General features: G+C 46.5%; 1 protein-coding gene across 1 annotated transcript in view; it reads right to left on the minus strand.

Moving 5' to 3' along the window:
• Positions 1–17,324, minus strand: part of LOC135366682 (uncharacterized) — a 40,175-nt gene extending 22,851 nt beyond the window's left edge. The window contains exons 1-5 of the mRNA XM_064599498.1: positions 17,052–17,324; positions 15,688–15,854; positions 14,451–14,519; positions 12,264–12,421; positions 10,419–10,465 (exon numbers count right to left, since the gene is read on the minus strand). Coding sequence (XP_064455568.1) covers positions 10,419–10,465; positions 12,264–12,421; positions 14,451–14,519; positions 15,688–15,854; positions 17,052–17,130 — 520 coding nt within the window. The 5' untranslated portion in view covers positions 17,131–17,324. The remainder of the gene's footprint in view (positions 1–10,418; positions 10,466–12,263; positions 12,422–14,450; positions 14,520–15,687; positions 15,855–17,051) is intronic.
• Positions 17,325–17,647: the final 323 nt, after the last annotated feature.

Here is a 17,647-nt window from a genome sequence, read left to right on the forward strand (position 1 = left end):
GCCAACAGTTTTATCTGAGACTACCAGTTCCCAGGAGGTACCAATGACGCGACAACTTAAAAATTACATTCAACCTCAATGACTTCTTTAAGCAAAGCATTAAAGGAGTACAGAGGGCCATCCAAAAAATTTCAGATTAAGACATCTGATGAAAGTGTGTGTGTCATTACGTATACCGAATAGCGCGAAAGGTTTTGATGTGTGCAATTTGTTTCCCCCCCCCCAAAAAAAAAACTCACATAAACATAGCTCCGCGCGTTCACCCTTAACTCGCCACCCCAGCTATAACGAGGATGAGGAGGTATGATGCCACGTCACCGATGACGGTATAAGGAGAATTCGTTCTGGTTCGCCGGTCAGTGGGGGTCAGCGCCTTGTCCCTTTGCCGCCGTAAACCTGTTTTGCCAGTTCTCCCGGAGAATTGGGGATAGAAGGAGCGGCCGAAGCATTACCGAGCAAGAAGAAAGGCTTTATCAGAACCCCGAACAGCCGAGTAGCAGACGACAGCAGAGTAGCAGACAACATTTCTCTAGGCCAATCAGCGAGCATTCTCCTTATAGCGTCAGCGCGAGGTTCCAGGCAGATCACAGGCTGCTACTGCTCTTCACCACCGTTGCGCACGGTCGCTTTTTGCGGCGTATTTTAAATTCAATTTCTGCGATAATTATGACTCTGTGGTGTAAATTACTTCGCATGGTGCATCTTACTGACCTACTTAACAGGTTTATAGGAAGAAAATTGGGTATTAAAAATGACTTCTGTGCTACTGTGCTACTTTAAAGTTCAGTTTCTCTTGAACTTTGCCCTCGCTTCAGCCTCTCCCCCCCCCCCCCCCCAAAAAAAAATATATGTATATATATGCCTGCCTGCCTGCGTACTGCTGATGAGGCCCATAAAGGCCGGATCAGCTGTCCGGTACTGGCATGGCGACGTTTGACTTACAAACATGCTATGCGTGCAGCTAAGGGGCTCCGGGTATTTTCCCCCTGTATATATATATATATATATGTGACGTATAAAAGAGGAGGTGCAGCTCGCGCAATAAACATATGTTCGTTCCCCGATTCACTGATCGCTCCGTTCCTTCGTCACATATATAGGCATAACTTGCATAGGCATAAGCTATGCAAAAGAATAAAAGTTCAGAAGGGACATGAAGTAAATACAGTTATGAAGGAATGAAAGGCAAACAACGAAGGTAGGGGAAGTAAAAACCGGGGCGATTTATTACGATTTAAACTAATACATATAAAGATATTTAGGGGTATAGTAAAAAAAAATAGCCGGAGCTCTTTGGCTGCACGTATAGCATATGTTTGTAAGTCAAACGTCGCCATGCCAGTACCGAACAGCTGATCCGGCCTTTATGGGCCTCATCAGCAGTACGCAGGCAGGCAACGTTTGAGCGGATGGCGTCAGAAGGTCACGTAACACGTCATTCTTCCCGTCAGGGTAAGCACCACTGAAAGCCCAGTAAACAGCCAGTGAAGTATATTAGAGAAAAAATAGCCGGAGCTCTTTGGTGCATGTATAGCATATGTTTGTAGGTCAAACTTCGCCATGCCAGTACTGGACAGCTGTTTTGGCCTTCTTGGGCCTCATCAACAGTACGCGGACAGGCAACGTTTGAGCGGATGGCGTCAGAAGGTCACGTAACACGTGATTCCTCCCGTCAGGGTGAGCTAGCTCACCACTGAAAGCCCAGTGCAAAGCCAGTGAAGTATATTTATATTTTTCTCTAATATACTTCACTGGCTTTGCACTGGGCTTTCAGTGGTGATCACCCTGACGGGAAGAATCACGTGTAAAAATACTCCAAAAGCCGGGAGACGACATAACTGGACAAAAAAGTAAAGAAACTTGGACTTAACATAACAAAACAACCGAGACACGTGCTACGTTGGCGAGACAGGCAGGAAACGGAACACTCGTTTCAAAGAACATAAGCGGGACATAAAGAGCGCGACGGACGCCACACGGTTCAAGACGGAGTTTACAGAGCATTGTTGGGACACGGGGCATTGTTTTGTCTTCGACAACGCGGTGACCTTGGCTCGAGAACAAAGATGGGGACCCAGAAAGCTTCTAGAGTCTTGGCACATACGTGGTGACCCCTCGGATCGTAACACAAAAACCGTGTCCCCCTTCCCGAACAATACTCCCATCTCCTTAAATAGCCACCGGTTGTGTAATCTCTCATTCAGTTTGGCACTGATGATGTCCGTCGCATGACGGACAAAACGTCTGAGTAAATCTTTGTTATTTTGTTATGCTAAGTCGGAGTTTCTCTACTTGTTTGTCCAGTTATGCCGTCCCCCGGCTTTTGGAGTATTTTCGCATCTATCCCATCCGACCACGGTTCAGCTGCTTTAGGCAGTGTGAGAGAGTACTGCAACCAGGCCACAAAGATTGGTGGTGTCTCTGTTCACCAACGTTCCTAAAGGTCTCGCGGTACAGGTGGTGGAGGTACGACTACGCCAGGACAGCAGCCAGCTCGAACATATCGCTCACAGTTGAAGACGTGGTTATTCTTTTGAGGTTTTGCCTCAATCAGACGCACGTCACCTTCAACGGCAGAACTTACCACCTGATCGAAGGTTGCTCCATTTGTAGCCCCGCGTCAGTCACTTTAGCTAATCTTGTCATGGAGCATATTGAAGAAACTGCCATGGAAAGATTTTGCCACCCGGTCAAGTTCTATCGCCGCTACGTCCACGACACGTTCGTGATTCTCAATAGTGGCCACGTTGATGAGTTCCACTCGGTTCTAAACAGCATTGCACCATCGATCAATTTCACTTACGAGGTGGAACAAAATGTCAACCTTCCTAACTTGGATGTGCGTGCGCGTCGATGTAGCTCGGGAGGCATTCAAACATATGTCTACCGAAAGCCTTGTGATACCGGCAACTTCCTTGGTTTTGACTCACACCACCCCACGGAGCACAAACGGAGTGTGGTACGAACGTTATTTCACCGATCCGAACAGTTATCATCGTGCATCGAGTTACGGGCTTCTGAGGACGCGACGATTGCCGATTATCTGGACAAACGTGGCTACCAACGCAGGTTTATCGAGGACACTCGCAAGCGCATGCAATCATCTGGACCGCGGGACGGGAACCGCACCCGCCAGACAAGCGTTGTCATCCCCTATGTCGAAGGCGTTTCTATCCGCCGGGCTTTTCTTCCGTTGGATACCAGGACTACGTTCAAACCGCATGTTAAACTTCGAAGTCTCATATCGAAACCGAAGGACCCCGTCCCCCTGGAAGACCAGTCTGGAGTAGTCTACAAAGTACAATGCCAAGACTGTGACACGTGCTACACTGGCGAGACAGGCAGGAAATGGAACACTCGTTTCAAAGAACATAAGCGGGACATAAAGAGCGCGACGCACGCCACACGGTTCAAGACGGAGCTTACAGAGCATTGTTGGGACACGGGGCATTGTTTTGACTTGGACAACGCGGTGGCCTTGGCTCGAGAACAAAGATGGAGACCTAGAAAGCTTCTAGAGTCTTGGCACGTACGTGGCGATCCCTCGGTTTGTAACAAAAACCGTGGTCCCCTTCCTGAACAATACACCCATCTCCTTAAATAGCGACCGGTTGTGTAATCTCTAATTCAGTTTGGCACTGATGATGTCAGTCGCATGACGGACGAAACGTCTGAGTAAACCTTTGTTATTTTGTTATGTTAAGTCGGAGATTCTCTACTTTTTTGCCCAGGAATCACGTGTTCAGTTTCAGGGTAGTAGCTCATAAGCACCAAATGCTCATAACCTCCAAACGCTCAAGACCTCCAAACGCCCATATGCACCGAAAAAAAGTTGGTGGTTTTGAGCGTTTGGTGGAAATGAGCAGGAGGGGAGAAGCTGCTCATAAGCACCAAACGTCCAGAACATCCGAATGCTCATATGCACCGAAAGGCGGGAGACCACAACCAGCTCCGGTGGCCCAGCGGTAACGCGTGCGCTTGGAGACTGGGAGGTCCGCGGTTCGAATCCGCGGGCCGGCTGTGCCGTCTGGGGTTTTTCCTGGGTTTCCCTCAGATGTGTAATAGGCGTATGCCGGCACAGTTCCCCTGAAGTCGGCCCATGGACGCAGCTATCCTCCCCCCGAGCGGATTCCGCTCGGTCTTCCACTTCACCCTTTCCTCTCCTCCTCTCCACCACCTTTCCCTTCCCGAGAAACATGCCGCATAATCAGGCAGGCAGATCTCTCGGGTTCCTCCCAACGACACTCCTCCTCCTCCTCCCTCTCCTCGCGGGAGACCACAAAGGACGGGTCTTCCTCTCCCACATTCGGAACAAGGTCATAGGGTGAGAAAGGCGGAATGAATGGCGACTACCAAGGCCGCTTAATGTGTCAGTTTGAAGTTACATGAAGAAGACCGAGAGACACGGACACAGAAGACGACACACGTAGGTTCACAATTCTGCTATTGGTGATCTTTTCACTCCGTTTCGTGGTTCGTTACAAAAGTACAAGTCCACTGAGAACCTACGTGCGTCGTCTTCTGTGTCCGTGTCTCTCGGTCTTCTTCATGGATCTATACCAGCTAGCCTGCACCCTTTCCCTTGTTTCTTTAGTTTGAAGTTAATTGTGGAGCGAAGTAAACAAGGTGTTCACACCACAATTTGCGGGAAAGAACTGAGGGTTTATTCGAGTGGCGGTTGCCACCAAAAACAAAAGTGGAAAAACGTGCAGCGTGCAGGCCGCGGCTTAACGATGGCGATGCGGGCTGCTACACTGCCTCCCCCCCAGACTCCGAGAGGAGCGGTCAGGAATGGTAACTAGGTTTAGGGCGCGATAGTTACCACAAGGCCTCCAGTCCCCGGTCTTTTTGGAGACCATATGGAGAGCCGAGGACCAGTTGGCGGAAGAAGGGCGAGCGATACCGATCTCCAGCATGTGCTGAAACTCGGCCCTGGCAATTTTCATTTTGTCAGGTGCCAAGGGGCGTGGTCGAGAGAACACTGGTGGGCCGTTCGTCACTATGTGGTGCACAACCTCGTGGCTCACGGGCTTCGTCCAGTCCGGAGACTGCGTGAGCGATCGGTACTCGCGGAGAAGTGCAGCATAGGGAGCAGGAACGGCTGGAAGGGATGTTCCGCAGAGGTCGCGACAAGGTTGTGCGGCAGATATGGCGTGGACGTGAAGGTGGGTGTTGTCATCGACGAGAAGGCGGCGGGAAACGTTCACAGAAAGGCCGAAGTGATGAAGAAAATCCGCGCCGAGTATCGGCTGTGAGACGCTAGCGACGAGAAATACCCAGGGGAAGACTCTTCGTAAACCGAGGTTAACGTTGAGGAGCTGTTCTTTGTAGACAGGTATGGTAGTGTTATTAACGGCCATCAAGTGAAACAGCGGCTCACGACGCCGCTCATTAAGGGATGCGGGCAAGACGCTAACAGCGGCCCCGGTGTCGACAAGGAACCTAGTTTTGGTGGAACGGTCGACAACGAAGAATAGGCGACTTGCAGCTTGAGGAGGGGAAACGCCGGCCGCCATCAACGGTTCCCGGGTGAGTTTCCCGGCCAGCCGCAAGGGCGCGTACATCGCTGAGCGGCGTCGCCGAAGCGCTCATGGTACCAACAAGGTAGTGGGTTGGAGTCGTCGAACGGAGACTGGCTTCGGCCGTCTTGTCTTCGCGGAGAGTGGCGGAAACGACGGGAGCGGCTGGATCTTCTGGGAGACCGGCGACGGCTATCGGGGTAGCGCAGGGCAGCGACAGTCTCGGAGAGGCGTTGGATATCCGCTCTCACGGCAGCCATGTCGCTCGTACTCGCAAAGGCGACAGGTGAAAGCGGCGGCACCGTGCCCTGCTGCAGAAGGCCTGAAGAGGAAGTAGGGTGGTTATGGCCGACGGCGCTTATGCTTGCTGCAGGGGAAGCGACCTCCATGACCTTGTCGGCAAGGCCGGCCAAGTCACAAAGTGGCAAGCTGGCGGCTGTAGTGAGAACCATCTGTACGGTTGGGGGTAGCCGTTGCAAAAATAACTCGCGAAGCAGTGCTTCGTCGAAAGAGGCTGAGCGATCCGCCAGGAGAGCCTGCATGGCGCGAAGTAGCTGCGAAGGTCGTCGGTCACCGAGTTCTTCGGCATTCAAGAGCTGCTGCAGGCGCCTCCGCTCTGACATCATAGTCCGCTGGAGAACAGCAGTGCGCAACTGGTCGTAGGGCGCCTGAGGTGGGGGGCTTGCTGTTAAGTCGGCAACGTCCATGGCTATCTCTGGTGGTAGGGAAGAGACGATGTGGCGGTACTTGGTGAGTTGGGAAGTAATTCCAGCGAGCAGGAACTGGGCTTCGACCTGCTGGAACCAGATGTGGGGTCCTCGATGCCAAAATGGCGGCAATCGAACAGCGACGTGGGACATGGGAGGCATCGCAGCAGCAGCGGGGGCGGTTGCGCCAGGCGGAGGGTGTTGCTGGTCGCCAGCAGGGTTCATAGCAGCGGTGTTCTTCTCCGGGTCACCAGAAATTGTGGAGCGAAGTAAACAAGGTGTTCACACCACAATTTGCGGGAAAGAACTGAGGGTTTATTCCAGTGGCGGTTGCCACCAAAAACGAAAGTGGAAAAACGTGCAGCGTGCAGGCCGCGGCTTAACGATGGCGATGCGGGCTGCTACATATGTAACAGCTTGGTCCTGCTTGTATGTAGTCAGAATGAATTTTTATGGAAGTTTATTTTTATCTTTACAAACGAATTTTATGAAGTTCGAATTTTACTGGATGTGTGGGTTTGAATGGAGTTATCGTGAGTCAATGGGTGTTTGAACGTGACAAACACGTCCGCCGTGGCGTCCGCCCATTTGATCGAACGCCGTTTGATCAAAGGCGTTTGATTGAACGCCGCTTGGTCGAAAACCGTTTGATCGAAAGCTGGTTGACCGACGCCGTTTGTTCAAAAGACGTTTGTTCGAAAGACGTTATTCGAAGGGAGTTCAAAACTGCATGTACTGTGTCATCCGCAATTCTTTTTCTGTAACTTTTGACTCGAGCATACGGAACGGGCAATCAGTGTCCTTTCTTTTTTTTTTCTTTTTTTTTTATTTATTTATTTCCAGGGAGACTACTGGTTATTTGCAGACGTTTGTAATTTACGAACCAGTCCGACACATGTTGAAGAAAGTTGCCCCCGGTTGGGAGCAGCCGATAGTCTGTGCTTCTTCTGAGCACCCTTCTCATCGCAGGTGACATATTTAAAGAGAACGGTCTGAAACGGGATAGGCATATGTGCGCGAAAGCCACTCGAAGTCTGTGGATGCTAAGAAGGAAATTTCGCCATGGCACAACGAAAGATATTAAATCAACAGCATATAAAACCTTATAGTTCAACCTGGTTTAGTGTTTGCATCTGCGGTCTGGGGTCACTACACATGCACGCTATCCGAAAAAGTGAGAAAGTACAAAGATCTGCTGCCCTGCTTATCTTGTTTAGGTTTCGAAGAACTTCTTCGGTTACATGTCTGTTGCAAGAACTAAATTTAGATTCACCTGCACATAGGCGAAAAGTAAATAAACTAAAACTGTTGTTTCTCCTATATACAATGGTCAGTTGATTACAAACAATAATACATTGTTAAAATTTATCCACATTCAACAGGAATAAATCGTCGAAAAAATGTCATTAATTTATTTTTTATTTATTTGCCAAAAATGTTTAATACTTGAAATCAATTATTATTTGACAAAGGGTTGGGGGATTAAGATGTATGGCATGTTTAGTCACCATGTGTCAGAGCGGAAAAGCCTATCATGTTGTCGAACGGGCTAGGGTGAACAATATGGGAACTTGGACCGCTTCTTGGACACGAAAAAGTGCGTTAGCACGAGGAATGTATTTACGAGCAAGCGGGTTACACACAGTTAAATGTTGCTTAGGATAATGGCATTTAGAACTCCGGCTTTGTTTTTTGTTGTTGTTTTCTTTTTTTTTTCAACACTCCAAGTGAACCAATAAGAAAATCGACGAAACGATCGCTGCCGTTTCGATCTTCGATGAAATGTCTTTCGACCAAAACTCCATAGCGCCTAAAGCTACATAAACGAGTAAACATAAGAGAAAACGAGTGGTAAAAATAAACTGAAGAAATAAACTGAAATAAAATGAAACTGAATATATGTTAGAGAATCAACGATGACACCCAGTGAGCTTGAACTAGAGGTGCAGGAAGGAGACTTGATGATGCACAGCGTCGCAGTCAGGCACTGGCGTCATCGAATGGTTCTGTAGCATTCGCTACAGTTCCACAGTATAAAATCCGCGTCGTGAAGCCTACATTAGAAGTAGTTTTCGCATGTGCTACAACGTGTCTGTTTTTGCATGCTCTTGCCTGTTTAGGTGTTCTGGGGGTCTAAATACCTGACTATTTCCATGGTTTTAGCAGGTAAATTTCTGAGTTCTACTTATAAGAGGAAGTAATGTTGTTTTTGAATGCCTAAAACGGTGGGCAAACAGAAATGAGTTGTAAACCAATCATCCAAAGAACCGAGCCAGTCATCTTCCAGACCGAAGATAGAATAACTATAGGAGCGAGAATGTGTAGAGCATGTTTGATGGAGTTCCAGAAAAAAATAGTCCCGGAAAAATTGGTCCCTGATTGCGTGGCGGAAGAAATGGTCCCGCGCGGTTCCGTGCGCCCAAAAATACAGGAGCGTCGTTGTGGACATCTGATGAACCGGATCATAGCCAATCAAGTGATATCATTCGCACTCCTCATTTGTTCGAAATTGGAAGACATGATTTTTTTAATTAACGTTAATCTTAATGAACAATAAATGCTGCACGCCATTTAATGAGGAGCATAAAAGCGGTTTCATTTGCTGCACCGCTTGTATTGTACAAATTGCGTCGGTTCTTTCTGTTCGTCTCTTTATTTTGCGGAGTACAGACAACGTGACAAGATCATGGAGAAGTTCTGCAATGTCTTCTACCTTCTCCTAAAAGTGAAAAAAAAAAAAGAGTAAAAGTCGTCTTTCTGCACAACGAAAATTTTGAAGTGAAAATGGTAGACATCGATGCCAGCGAACTTATACTGGAATATCGTTTTGTGACATTGAGAAAAAGAGAGGACGCCAAACAAAGAGACGACAAACAATTTTTAACGTACACATACAAGAAAGCCTCCACGAGATATATCTGAATCCTTGCATTTGCGTCAGGATTCTATTTTCTGACCACACCATCGGTGATGCTGAAAGAAGCCTCAGCACAATGAAACTGACCGATCAAGAATATCCTGCGCTCAACCATAAGAGATGTCAGGCTTTCTGAGTTTGTAGTCAACCGAAAGCATGATTATCATATCTCTAGACTATGACGTATTGATTTACCAACTTGCGAAGAACAGGGCTCGAAAGAAGGGTTTTGCGCAAATGTTCACTGTAGGCCTACGTATGCATAATATAAACCCTATATAAATATCGTATTCCAGCTTCTGCATTGTAAGTGAACCCGGACATATGTTCGGAGGGGACCACGCTCTTTGTTACTACAGCCCTGAGAGCCGAGTGCCTTTCGAGCTAGAATCAAGTCTTTTGTCCTAGGTTGCCTCCATGTCTATGAAAATAAAGCTCAAATTGAAATCCATAAACGAGAAGGCGCTATTCGTCCTGGCTACATACAAACAGGACCATGCTGTTACATAAACTTCAAACTGACACATTAAGCGGCCTTGGTAGTCGCCATTCATTTTACCTTTCTCACCCTGTGACCTTGTTCCAAATGCGGGAGAGGAAGACCCGGCCTTTCGGTGCATATGAGCATTCGGATGTTCTGGACGTTTGGTGCTTATGAGCACGTTCTCCCCTCCTGCTCATTTCCACCAAACGCTCAAAACCACCAACTTTTTTTCGGTGCATATGAGCGTTTGGAGGTTTTGAGCGTTTGGAGGTTATGAGCATTTGGTGCTTATGAGCTACTACCAGCCAGGTGTGCACGTTGTATCAACAAACATGACAATTGATTGCAATGTATTCTGTATGCGAACTCGTAAGTGAAAGTGGCCCAAGCTTTCCAAGTAAAAACACTTGATATGTGGTTAGGTATTTTAGTATTTATTTTGAGTCCGAGGACTTCAAGACCGGCAATATCACTACCGGGGATTTCGCAACAATTCCACGCGTACCAAAAGTGGATGTTTCTCAGGGGACATTTTTTCCGGGGACATTTTTCCAGGGGACATTTCTTCCGGGGACATTTTTTCCGGGAACATTTTTTCCGGTTCCCAGACAGCCCAGCCGGTGCGAGGATTCTAACCCACCACCTCCCAGACTCCGCGTGGAAGGCGGCCATCCTAACTGCGTTGTGCCACGGGAGCTGGCTTCTGCTCTTAAGTACCTACTATCTTATTTTAAATACTTTTTTTTTCGATAATTTATACATTTGGTGTTACGTATGCTGCCTCAACTTACACGTACTCTTCCAGTGATACCAGTCGTCTTCAAGGTGAAGTTCAAACCTGGAACACACTGAGTCTTAGTCAAACGACCTGAACCGGAAACAAAAAAAAAGCTGAGGGAAGCACGTACACTATTTCCGTCAAAGGGACACTCAAAGTGAGAGAATGTCTTCTGGCGGAATGAATGGTGCCGTTATTTTGACAGTAATACAAAAGGAACGGGATTCATCTGTTGCGTTGTTCGTGATTTATAATCGATATAAAAAAAAAAACGCAATTTTTGCTCTCCTTTCGCCCTTCTTTTCAAGAATGCCTACAATACGAAGCCGACTCTCATTGGTGTCCTCAAACAATTTGTCCAGTCATCGTGAGATATTGTGCATTGTGCATTGGTATTGAAAGCGACATCGCTGAATCAGGTTGCCGCGGCTGATGGTCATTGCGAAGATCAGAGCAGCTGTCGTCATCATCAACTGGCTCAATTCGCCAACTAAACCCAACGATTTCTCCGCATCACGCTCTTGCTTTTCCCTTGTTTCCAATGCATTACAAGCACTCGGAGCTACTTAGGAGAAACTTGGGTGCTACTCTCCCCCTTCATATAGAGTTGGGATATATACAGGGTGTCTCACTTAAGAGTGACCCCTAATTATTAAAAAAAATGTACTTGAGATCAAAGTTAGAAACTTTCTGCGTCATACTGAAGGTCATACTGAAGGTACTGAAGACTGCGTGAAGGTTTTTGTCGCGCAAACAGGTGGTTTCCATCAATGTACCTCATTAATTTGTCTAATTAGCTTAATTGAACTAAAAAATTCCCAAGGAAAGGTAACGTTTTTTTTGCGCTAATTAGAAAGCCCATGCCAACACACTCATTTCAGTCACAATTACAGGGTCTTTCACCATCTTTCCACAAAAATTTTACACCCGAAAACACGTAAGAACTGCCCAACCAAACATCCGATGTCGGTGATTATCGGTAACTCATGGCTGCGAACAGATAAGCTTCCGAAGACAAAATGCGTGATTGGGTCAGTCCCCGCTCTCCCTTTTTTTTTTTTTGTGTGTGTGTGTGTTTCTCATGCTGTTCAATGTGCAGTGGGAGTGTCTTCGGGCCTTGCCGAGAGCGCCGCCACTGATGAAATCCAGAAACGGGCTTGCAGAGTTGGCAAGTTTTCCGGTGTCGAATTTTTGTGGAAAGATTGTGAAAGATCCTGTAATTGTGGCTGAAATGGGGTATTGTGGCCACGGGCTTTCTAATTAGCGCAAAACACGTTACCTCTTCTTGGGAATTTTTTTTTTAGTTCAATTAAGTTTTAATGAGGTACACTGATGGAAACCACCTGTTTGGGCGACAAAAACACTCACAAGTACGACGCAGAAGGTTTCTAATTTTTATCTCAAATACATTTTTTTTTATAATTAGGGGTCACTCTTAAGTGGTACACCCTGTATAAGCATCTGTGGCAACCAACAAAGCGTTACCGTACTATGACAGTACTCTGAAACACCTAAATGGATCTGGCTAAGCAAGCCTCAGGGACATCTTGCGACCGAAACGATAAGTAAGAAAATAAATTGTAATTAAACAATTAAATGATCAGTTATAGAGAACAAAGCTTTGCTGCTTATCCGATATCTAGTAGACAGGACAACGTTGACACACAGAGGCAGCAGCAACGCCGGGATCGCGGTTGCCACCAGGGGTCTATTCCGCCAGCACCAGGGGTCTATTCCGTCTATACCGCCTTAGGGGTCAATTTTCGACGGTCAATTCATGCGTTCACATCTTCCCTGTCTTTGTAGGTGTACGACCCCCAGCTTTGTTTGTATTCCCTCAGTGCAATCTAAAACTCACCCAGTCAACATGATGACGATATCCGCTACTTTTGCAGGAGTATACTGTTCCACAAAGTCCTGAATCTTGTAGGCCTCGCTAACATTGATCCACATCCTATTGAAATATCCCGTTTCGTGTGCGGTAGGCATGTAACGATCCACTTCAAGGCTCGTCATCTGAAATGGGTAAACTGATAGTGTGAACTACCAACCTGCTTGAACCTGAATCTGAATGTCCGCTGACTAATCAACAGGTGAGTAGACGGTGTAACCCCCGCATACCTTGGTGACTCAATCGATCTTTTATCTTGAACTCTAGGGAAAAAGAGAGAGAGAGAGAGACCTGCCCTTGGCTTCGCCGCTGCTTACAGGGAAGTATATGACGCCGCCACTCCAGCTTAGTATACAGGGTGTTTATTTTTATCCTTTACAGAATCTATGTAAAAAAAAAAGGCATGAGAACAGCACAGACATCGTTTTTGCAGTTGATTTATACGGCCATGCGGACACCCTCTACAGGAAAGTATGCAACTACAATATGAATTGAAGTTGAAATTTGGGCTCGCTGGTATTCGCGTTTTTCATGACCTGTAGGTGGCGCATCTAAACTCCAACATGGCGGACGTATCCAGGTTGTCGCTTAGTTTCGGTTTTGAGATTTCTGAACTGCAATGTTAATTCTCGATGCGTTGAAGGCGAACGAGTATTAAACGCTGCTCATTTATTTCTGGCAGGCGTAACCGGGTTGTCCAAAGAGAAGGCTATAGTTGTCGCGTATTATTTGCGAAGTGCCGGCGTGTGTGATCAACCGCATTTCGTGAAGGTGAATTTCTTGTTTACCGGTTGCGAGGCCGAAATAGCAAGCAGCGAGTGTCCTGCGCTGCAGGAATGTCAGAGACATGCAAGCACACGACATCTGTGCTGCAGTTCTCTTACAGCTAACATCTTCTAATGTGTAGCGCGTGTACGAATGTAGTTTAGAAGTTAGAGGGTAATGTTGCGACATCCATGTGGTCACTGGTGGGGATGTTTTTGGGAAACCTTAACGAAACGTCGCATTCTTTCTGTATTCTTTCCCAAGTGATTTGACGAGCTCATTCAAATGCAGAGTTACAAAACTGACTTGGTATACGTTTTCGCACTATCTCTTGCGCTTTCTTACACGTAATGGCTACTCAAGTTTGAAACAAACTTGTTCCGTTTTGTCTAGACGAGTTTTTGCTTCCCTTCCTGACGTGAGGTGCACAGAAGTGTGCTTCAGAAAGGAAAAAAAGTGAAAGAACGTTCATCACATATGCAGGCAGTACCGCTCGAAGGGCTCTACCGGACACACACAAGCTTTGCTGATGTAACAGGTTTGCTGATTTTGAGTTGCTCAATCCATCTCTTCCGTGGATGCGTCGAAGCAGGCGGTATCTATGTGTGGAAAGAAGAAAACGCGGAAAGACAAACAGCTGTCCGCTCGGCGCGCAGAGTCGCATTGTGACATAGAGCAAAAGTAGTTTGGTTTAGTTCGCTGGCCGTTGTCTGCAATGTTTACTTCATCCATGGTTTCAACAGCAAAATACAGGTGCAGCTCCAGCGATTCATGCGAAAAGCAGCAACTTCTCCGCAAGTGTACGCGAGGTCGGCCGTGTGTACCTGGATTGGCTAGTCCCGAGTTTCACCGCTGTGCGGCGTCGATTTGGCGAAAAGCGCGAATACTTGCATCTTGACATGTGATTGAGCACAACAATACGGACAAGAAGAAACGAGGAAGACACACAGGGCTCCAGGGCCCTCTATCCAAATGCAAGGTATCTGCATTGCTTCGTGTGTTGCGCCGGTGCTATCACACAGAGTATGCTATCTTGAAGTGCTTTAATGACTCTGACCACGGAGCCTTTGGCATGAACGCGGAGATGCGATCTTCATATAGCACCTGCATCTCCGGCGGCCGACCGTATGAACTATACTATCCCAAACATTTACGACGCACCCGCGTGTGTGATATCTCACTTGCGTGCGTCATGTGCGTTTGTGCGAGTGTGTATGCGGTATGCCTCATCTTCTTCTTCCTCATCCCACTCATATATTAACCCACATGCACCGAGGTAAGGTACCGCAATGGTTGCGGTTATTCACCTCATCCCACCGTCCTTCATGTAGTTGTTGTTCTTGATGTTGTAGAATAGGAAAAAAAAAAAAAAACGTTAGGTACACATACCACGTGGGTTCCGCTGGTCCTTAGCTTAATGTCACAGCCGGGGTACTCTTCCCTGTACATAAAGGAGAGCTGAAATAATGAAAAATGAGTTCACCATTAATTAAATTACATATTCAGGATTCGCGGTCTTATTCCTGAAAGAATTCGTTGGTTTATACGACGTGAGACCCATTCGGAAGAAAAATGCCGATTCCATCGTACATCTCGTTTCCTATACACATGCGTGAAACAGAGCTTGACCATATGCCGCGGAGTCATTCGGAATTATGGTTGGCTGAGAACGTGCTATGCTGTTTTACTTTGAGAGCGTATAGGAAAGACAAGGGCATGTTGCACCCTCGACAGGTACCCGTCCTCTCATGGCGTAAGCGCGTATACAGGGTGTCCCAGAAAACGTGTCATTGAATTTTAATTTAAAAAAGACTACGCCACATAGAATCATGTTGGTCAACGGCATTTGTACTTAGTGGGTTTTTGCCCCCTCCTGATGTACATGTCATGTAACCTAATTTTAATTATGTAAATTTTTGCGAACTGAACTCAGAAATTTGCAAGTAAAGATAACTTTTTTACCTTACCAATGTGAAGAGCGTCGCGTGCCAAATTTACTCAAATTAATGATAATTGACAGGAATATTAAGGAGCTATCGTATCAACAAAAAAAAAAAAGAAGCCGAAAATCACGTTCTACGGAGCTCGCAGAGGATAGCGCGACGAATTTTTCAGTGAAATCTTTGCCAGTCCGACCAAAGGAGGTTGGAAACCCAGCCCACACCGGCATGGTAGAAAGGGATAACACAGACACATCTTATCGCGTCCGGCCTCGGCTGGGACCATACTTTCCCTCTCCCAATTTCAGGAACTGTCACTTTTTCTACTATCACTCTGTGGGCTGGGTTTGTTTCCAAAACGAGAAAGGTCAAACACATACAAAAGGCTCAAGTGCCTAAGAAATTAATGATGAAGAGGGAAAGTCACTGAAAAGGTTAGGGTTCGACGTGGTCTGATGTGGGTTCGAGACCTACAGCTGGCTAACCTTTCCAGTGATACCCTTCTTCATGCTTACCCTATTTCCGTGCCCGTGTGGCACGAGTTTTACTGTTACCAAGGTAGTGGACAAAAGCAATTTTACTTAAACGATGATGAATGGGTCTTCTGGGAGACACTCCGATGCATAACCATATTATAACCCGACACACAACCGAAAGGAAGCATTCAATAAGTCCCAGGTACGTACCATATTGAGCATACTCTGAGTATACATGTAGAGCTCTGATAATTGCCCTGGCATCACAATGGTATTTTGTAGGGCGTCAAAGGACGGATCGGCGACGAAAAACACGTTGATTGGCCGCCAGAGATACATCGTACTGCTAGAGGCATTGTCTTGAACAGGAACGTAGTCTGAAATAACGAGTCGTTAGAGGCGACCTACACTCTTAAAAATGAACTTCACCGCATAGCACGCTTTTAGCCAACCATTATCTCGAATGATATCGCTATGTGCCCTGATTTGTTCAAAGCGGTAGGCGTACGCCTTTCTGTGACACTTATGCGGTTCATAATTGTCACAGAAAAGGCGTACGCCTCCGGTTTTCAACAAATCAGGGAAGATAACGATATCATTTGACGTGATGGTTGGCTAGGAGCGTGCTATGCGGTGAAGTTCATTTTTAAGAGTGTACACTCTAAGAAAAAAGGGTGTGAAAAGGTGATAACTTGTATAGTTACCTCCTATATAGGTGGACACAGTGTCTGATTAAGGGTGTAAATGGGTGGTGAAATCAATTATCATATGTTATGTTAAAATTACTACAAGAAGGCGTACGCCGCCCTCGCGGTAACCCTATCATTCATAGGTAGCAGCCGTGGTGGTAGGTGCACTCTTAAAAATGAACTTCACCGCATAGCACGCTTCTAGCCAACCATAATCTCGAATGATATTATCTTCCTTGATTTGTTGAAAACGGGCGTACGCCTTTTTTGTGACACTTATGCTGTTCATAATTGTCACAGAAAAGGCGTACGCCTCCCGTTTTCAGTCAATCAGGTCGGATAACGATATCATTCGCAATGACGGTTGGCTAGGAGCGTGCTATGCGGTGAAGTTCATTTCTAAGAGCGTAGAACTTTGCAACCTTTCAGGCACAACATATGCGAGAACTATTACATCCTAAAAGGTGTAACTACTCCACCATTTTTTTCTGAGAGCGTACACTCTAAGAAAAAAGGGTGTGAAAAGATGATAACTTCTATAGTTATCTCCTATAGGTCAACATATAGCGTCTTATAAAGAGTGTAAAAAGGTGGTAAAAGCAATGATCATATATCCAAATTGCTACAAGAAGGCGTACGCTCTACTCGCTCACAGAATCAGAAGCGGTAACCATATCATTCGTAGGTAGCAGGTAGAACTTTGCGACCTTTGAGGCACAACATATGCGACATCCATTACCGCCTAAAAGGTGTAACCGCTCCACCCTTTTTCTAAGAGCGTGAGCATAACATGCACGACACATTTCGCCTGATTAATTTGATTTGCTAACAGTAACGTTTTCACATGCTGCAGCTCTACGTTAGTTACATAAACTGGTCACCTACCGACATGAGGGTCATCTGTAAGAGCACGCTGAAGGCCGCAAATCAAAAAGAAAACCAATCGTAGCACAAAAGAATGCATGTCAGGGATTCTAACCGATTTCAATCGCGCGATGTTGAGGCTGCTCGAAAAGCGGACTTGAGTTTTGGAACAGCTAGCCTCAAAATGGTGCCCGACGAATGGCTGTCTTGATCTTCGGAACAAGTCGTGATTATTTTGAGCCACTAAATGTGCCACGTTCAAAGAAGTGCAAGCTGGGGAGCATGTGTTTTGGCATGCTTGCTTACTTAATTAGGAAGGTTTTATGGCGAGCGCAGGGGAAGCGTTTTGTTTTAAACATTTTAGAAGAACGTGTTCTTCGTGTCTCCAGTTAAAGAGCTCATTAAAACTCCAAATGATTCCCGGTCAAACAGCAGCATTCGCTGCATATTTTTCGCCGGGCAATATGACAGTTAGGCACTTTAGTCTGTTGCCCACTGAAAGGTTTTAAAGCAGTAGCGTGGCAACGTGTAATTAAGGATATTGAAAAAGGCATCGTTCGTGAGAGTTATGTGTTCCCTATAACGTGGGACTGTTAAACGACAGTGATTAGACATCT

Source organism: Ornithodoros turicata, chromosome 8, assembly GCF_037126465.1.
Source record: "Ornithodoros turicata isolate Travis chromosome 8, ASM3712646v1, whole genome shotgun sequence".
In the NCBI taxonomy this organism is placed as follows: domain Eukaryota; kingdom Metazoa; phylum Arthropoda; class Arachnida; order Ixodida; family Argasidae; genus Ornithodoros; species Ornithodoros turicata.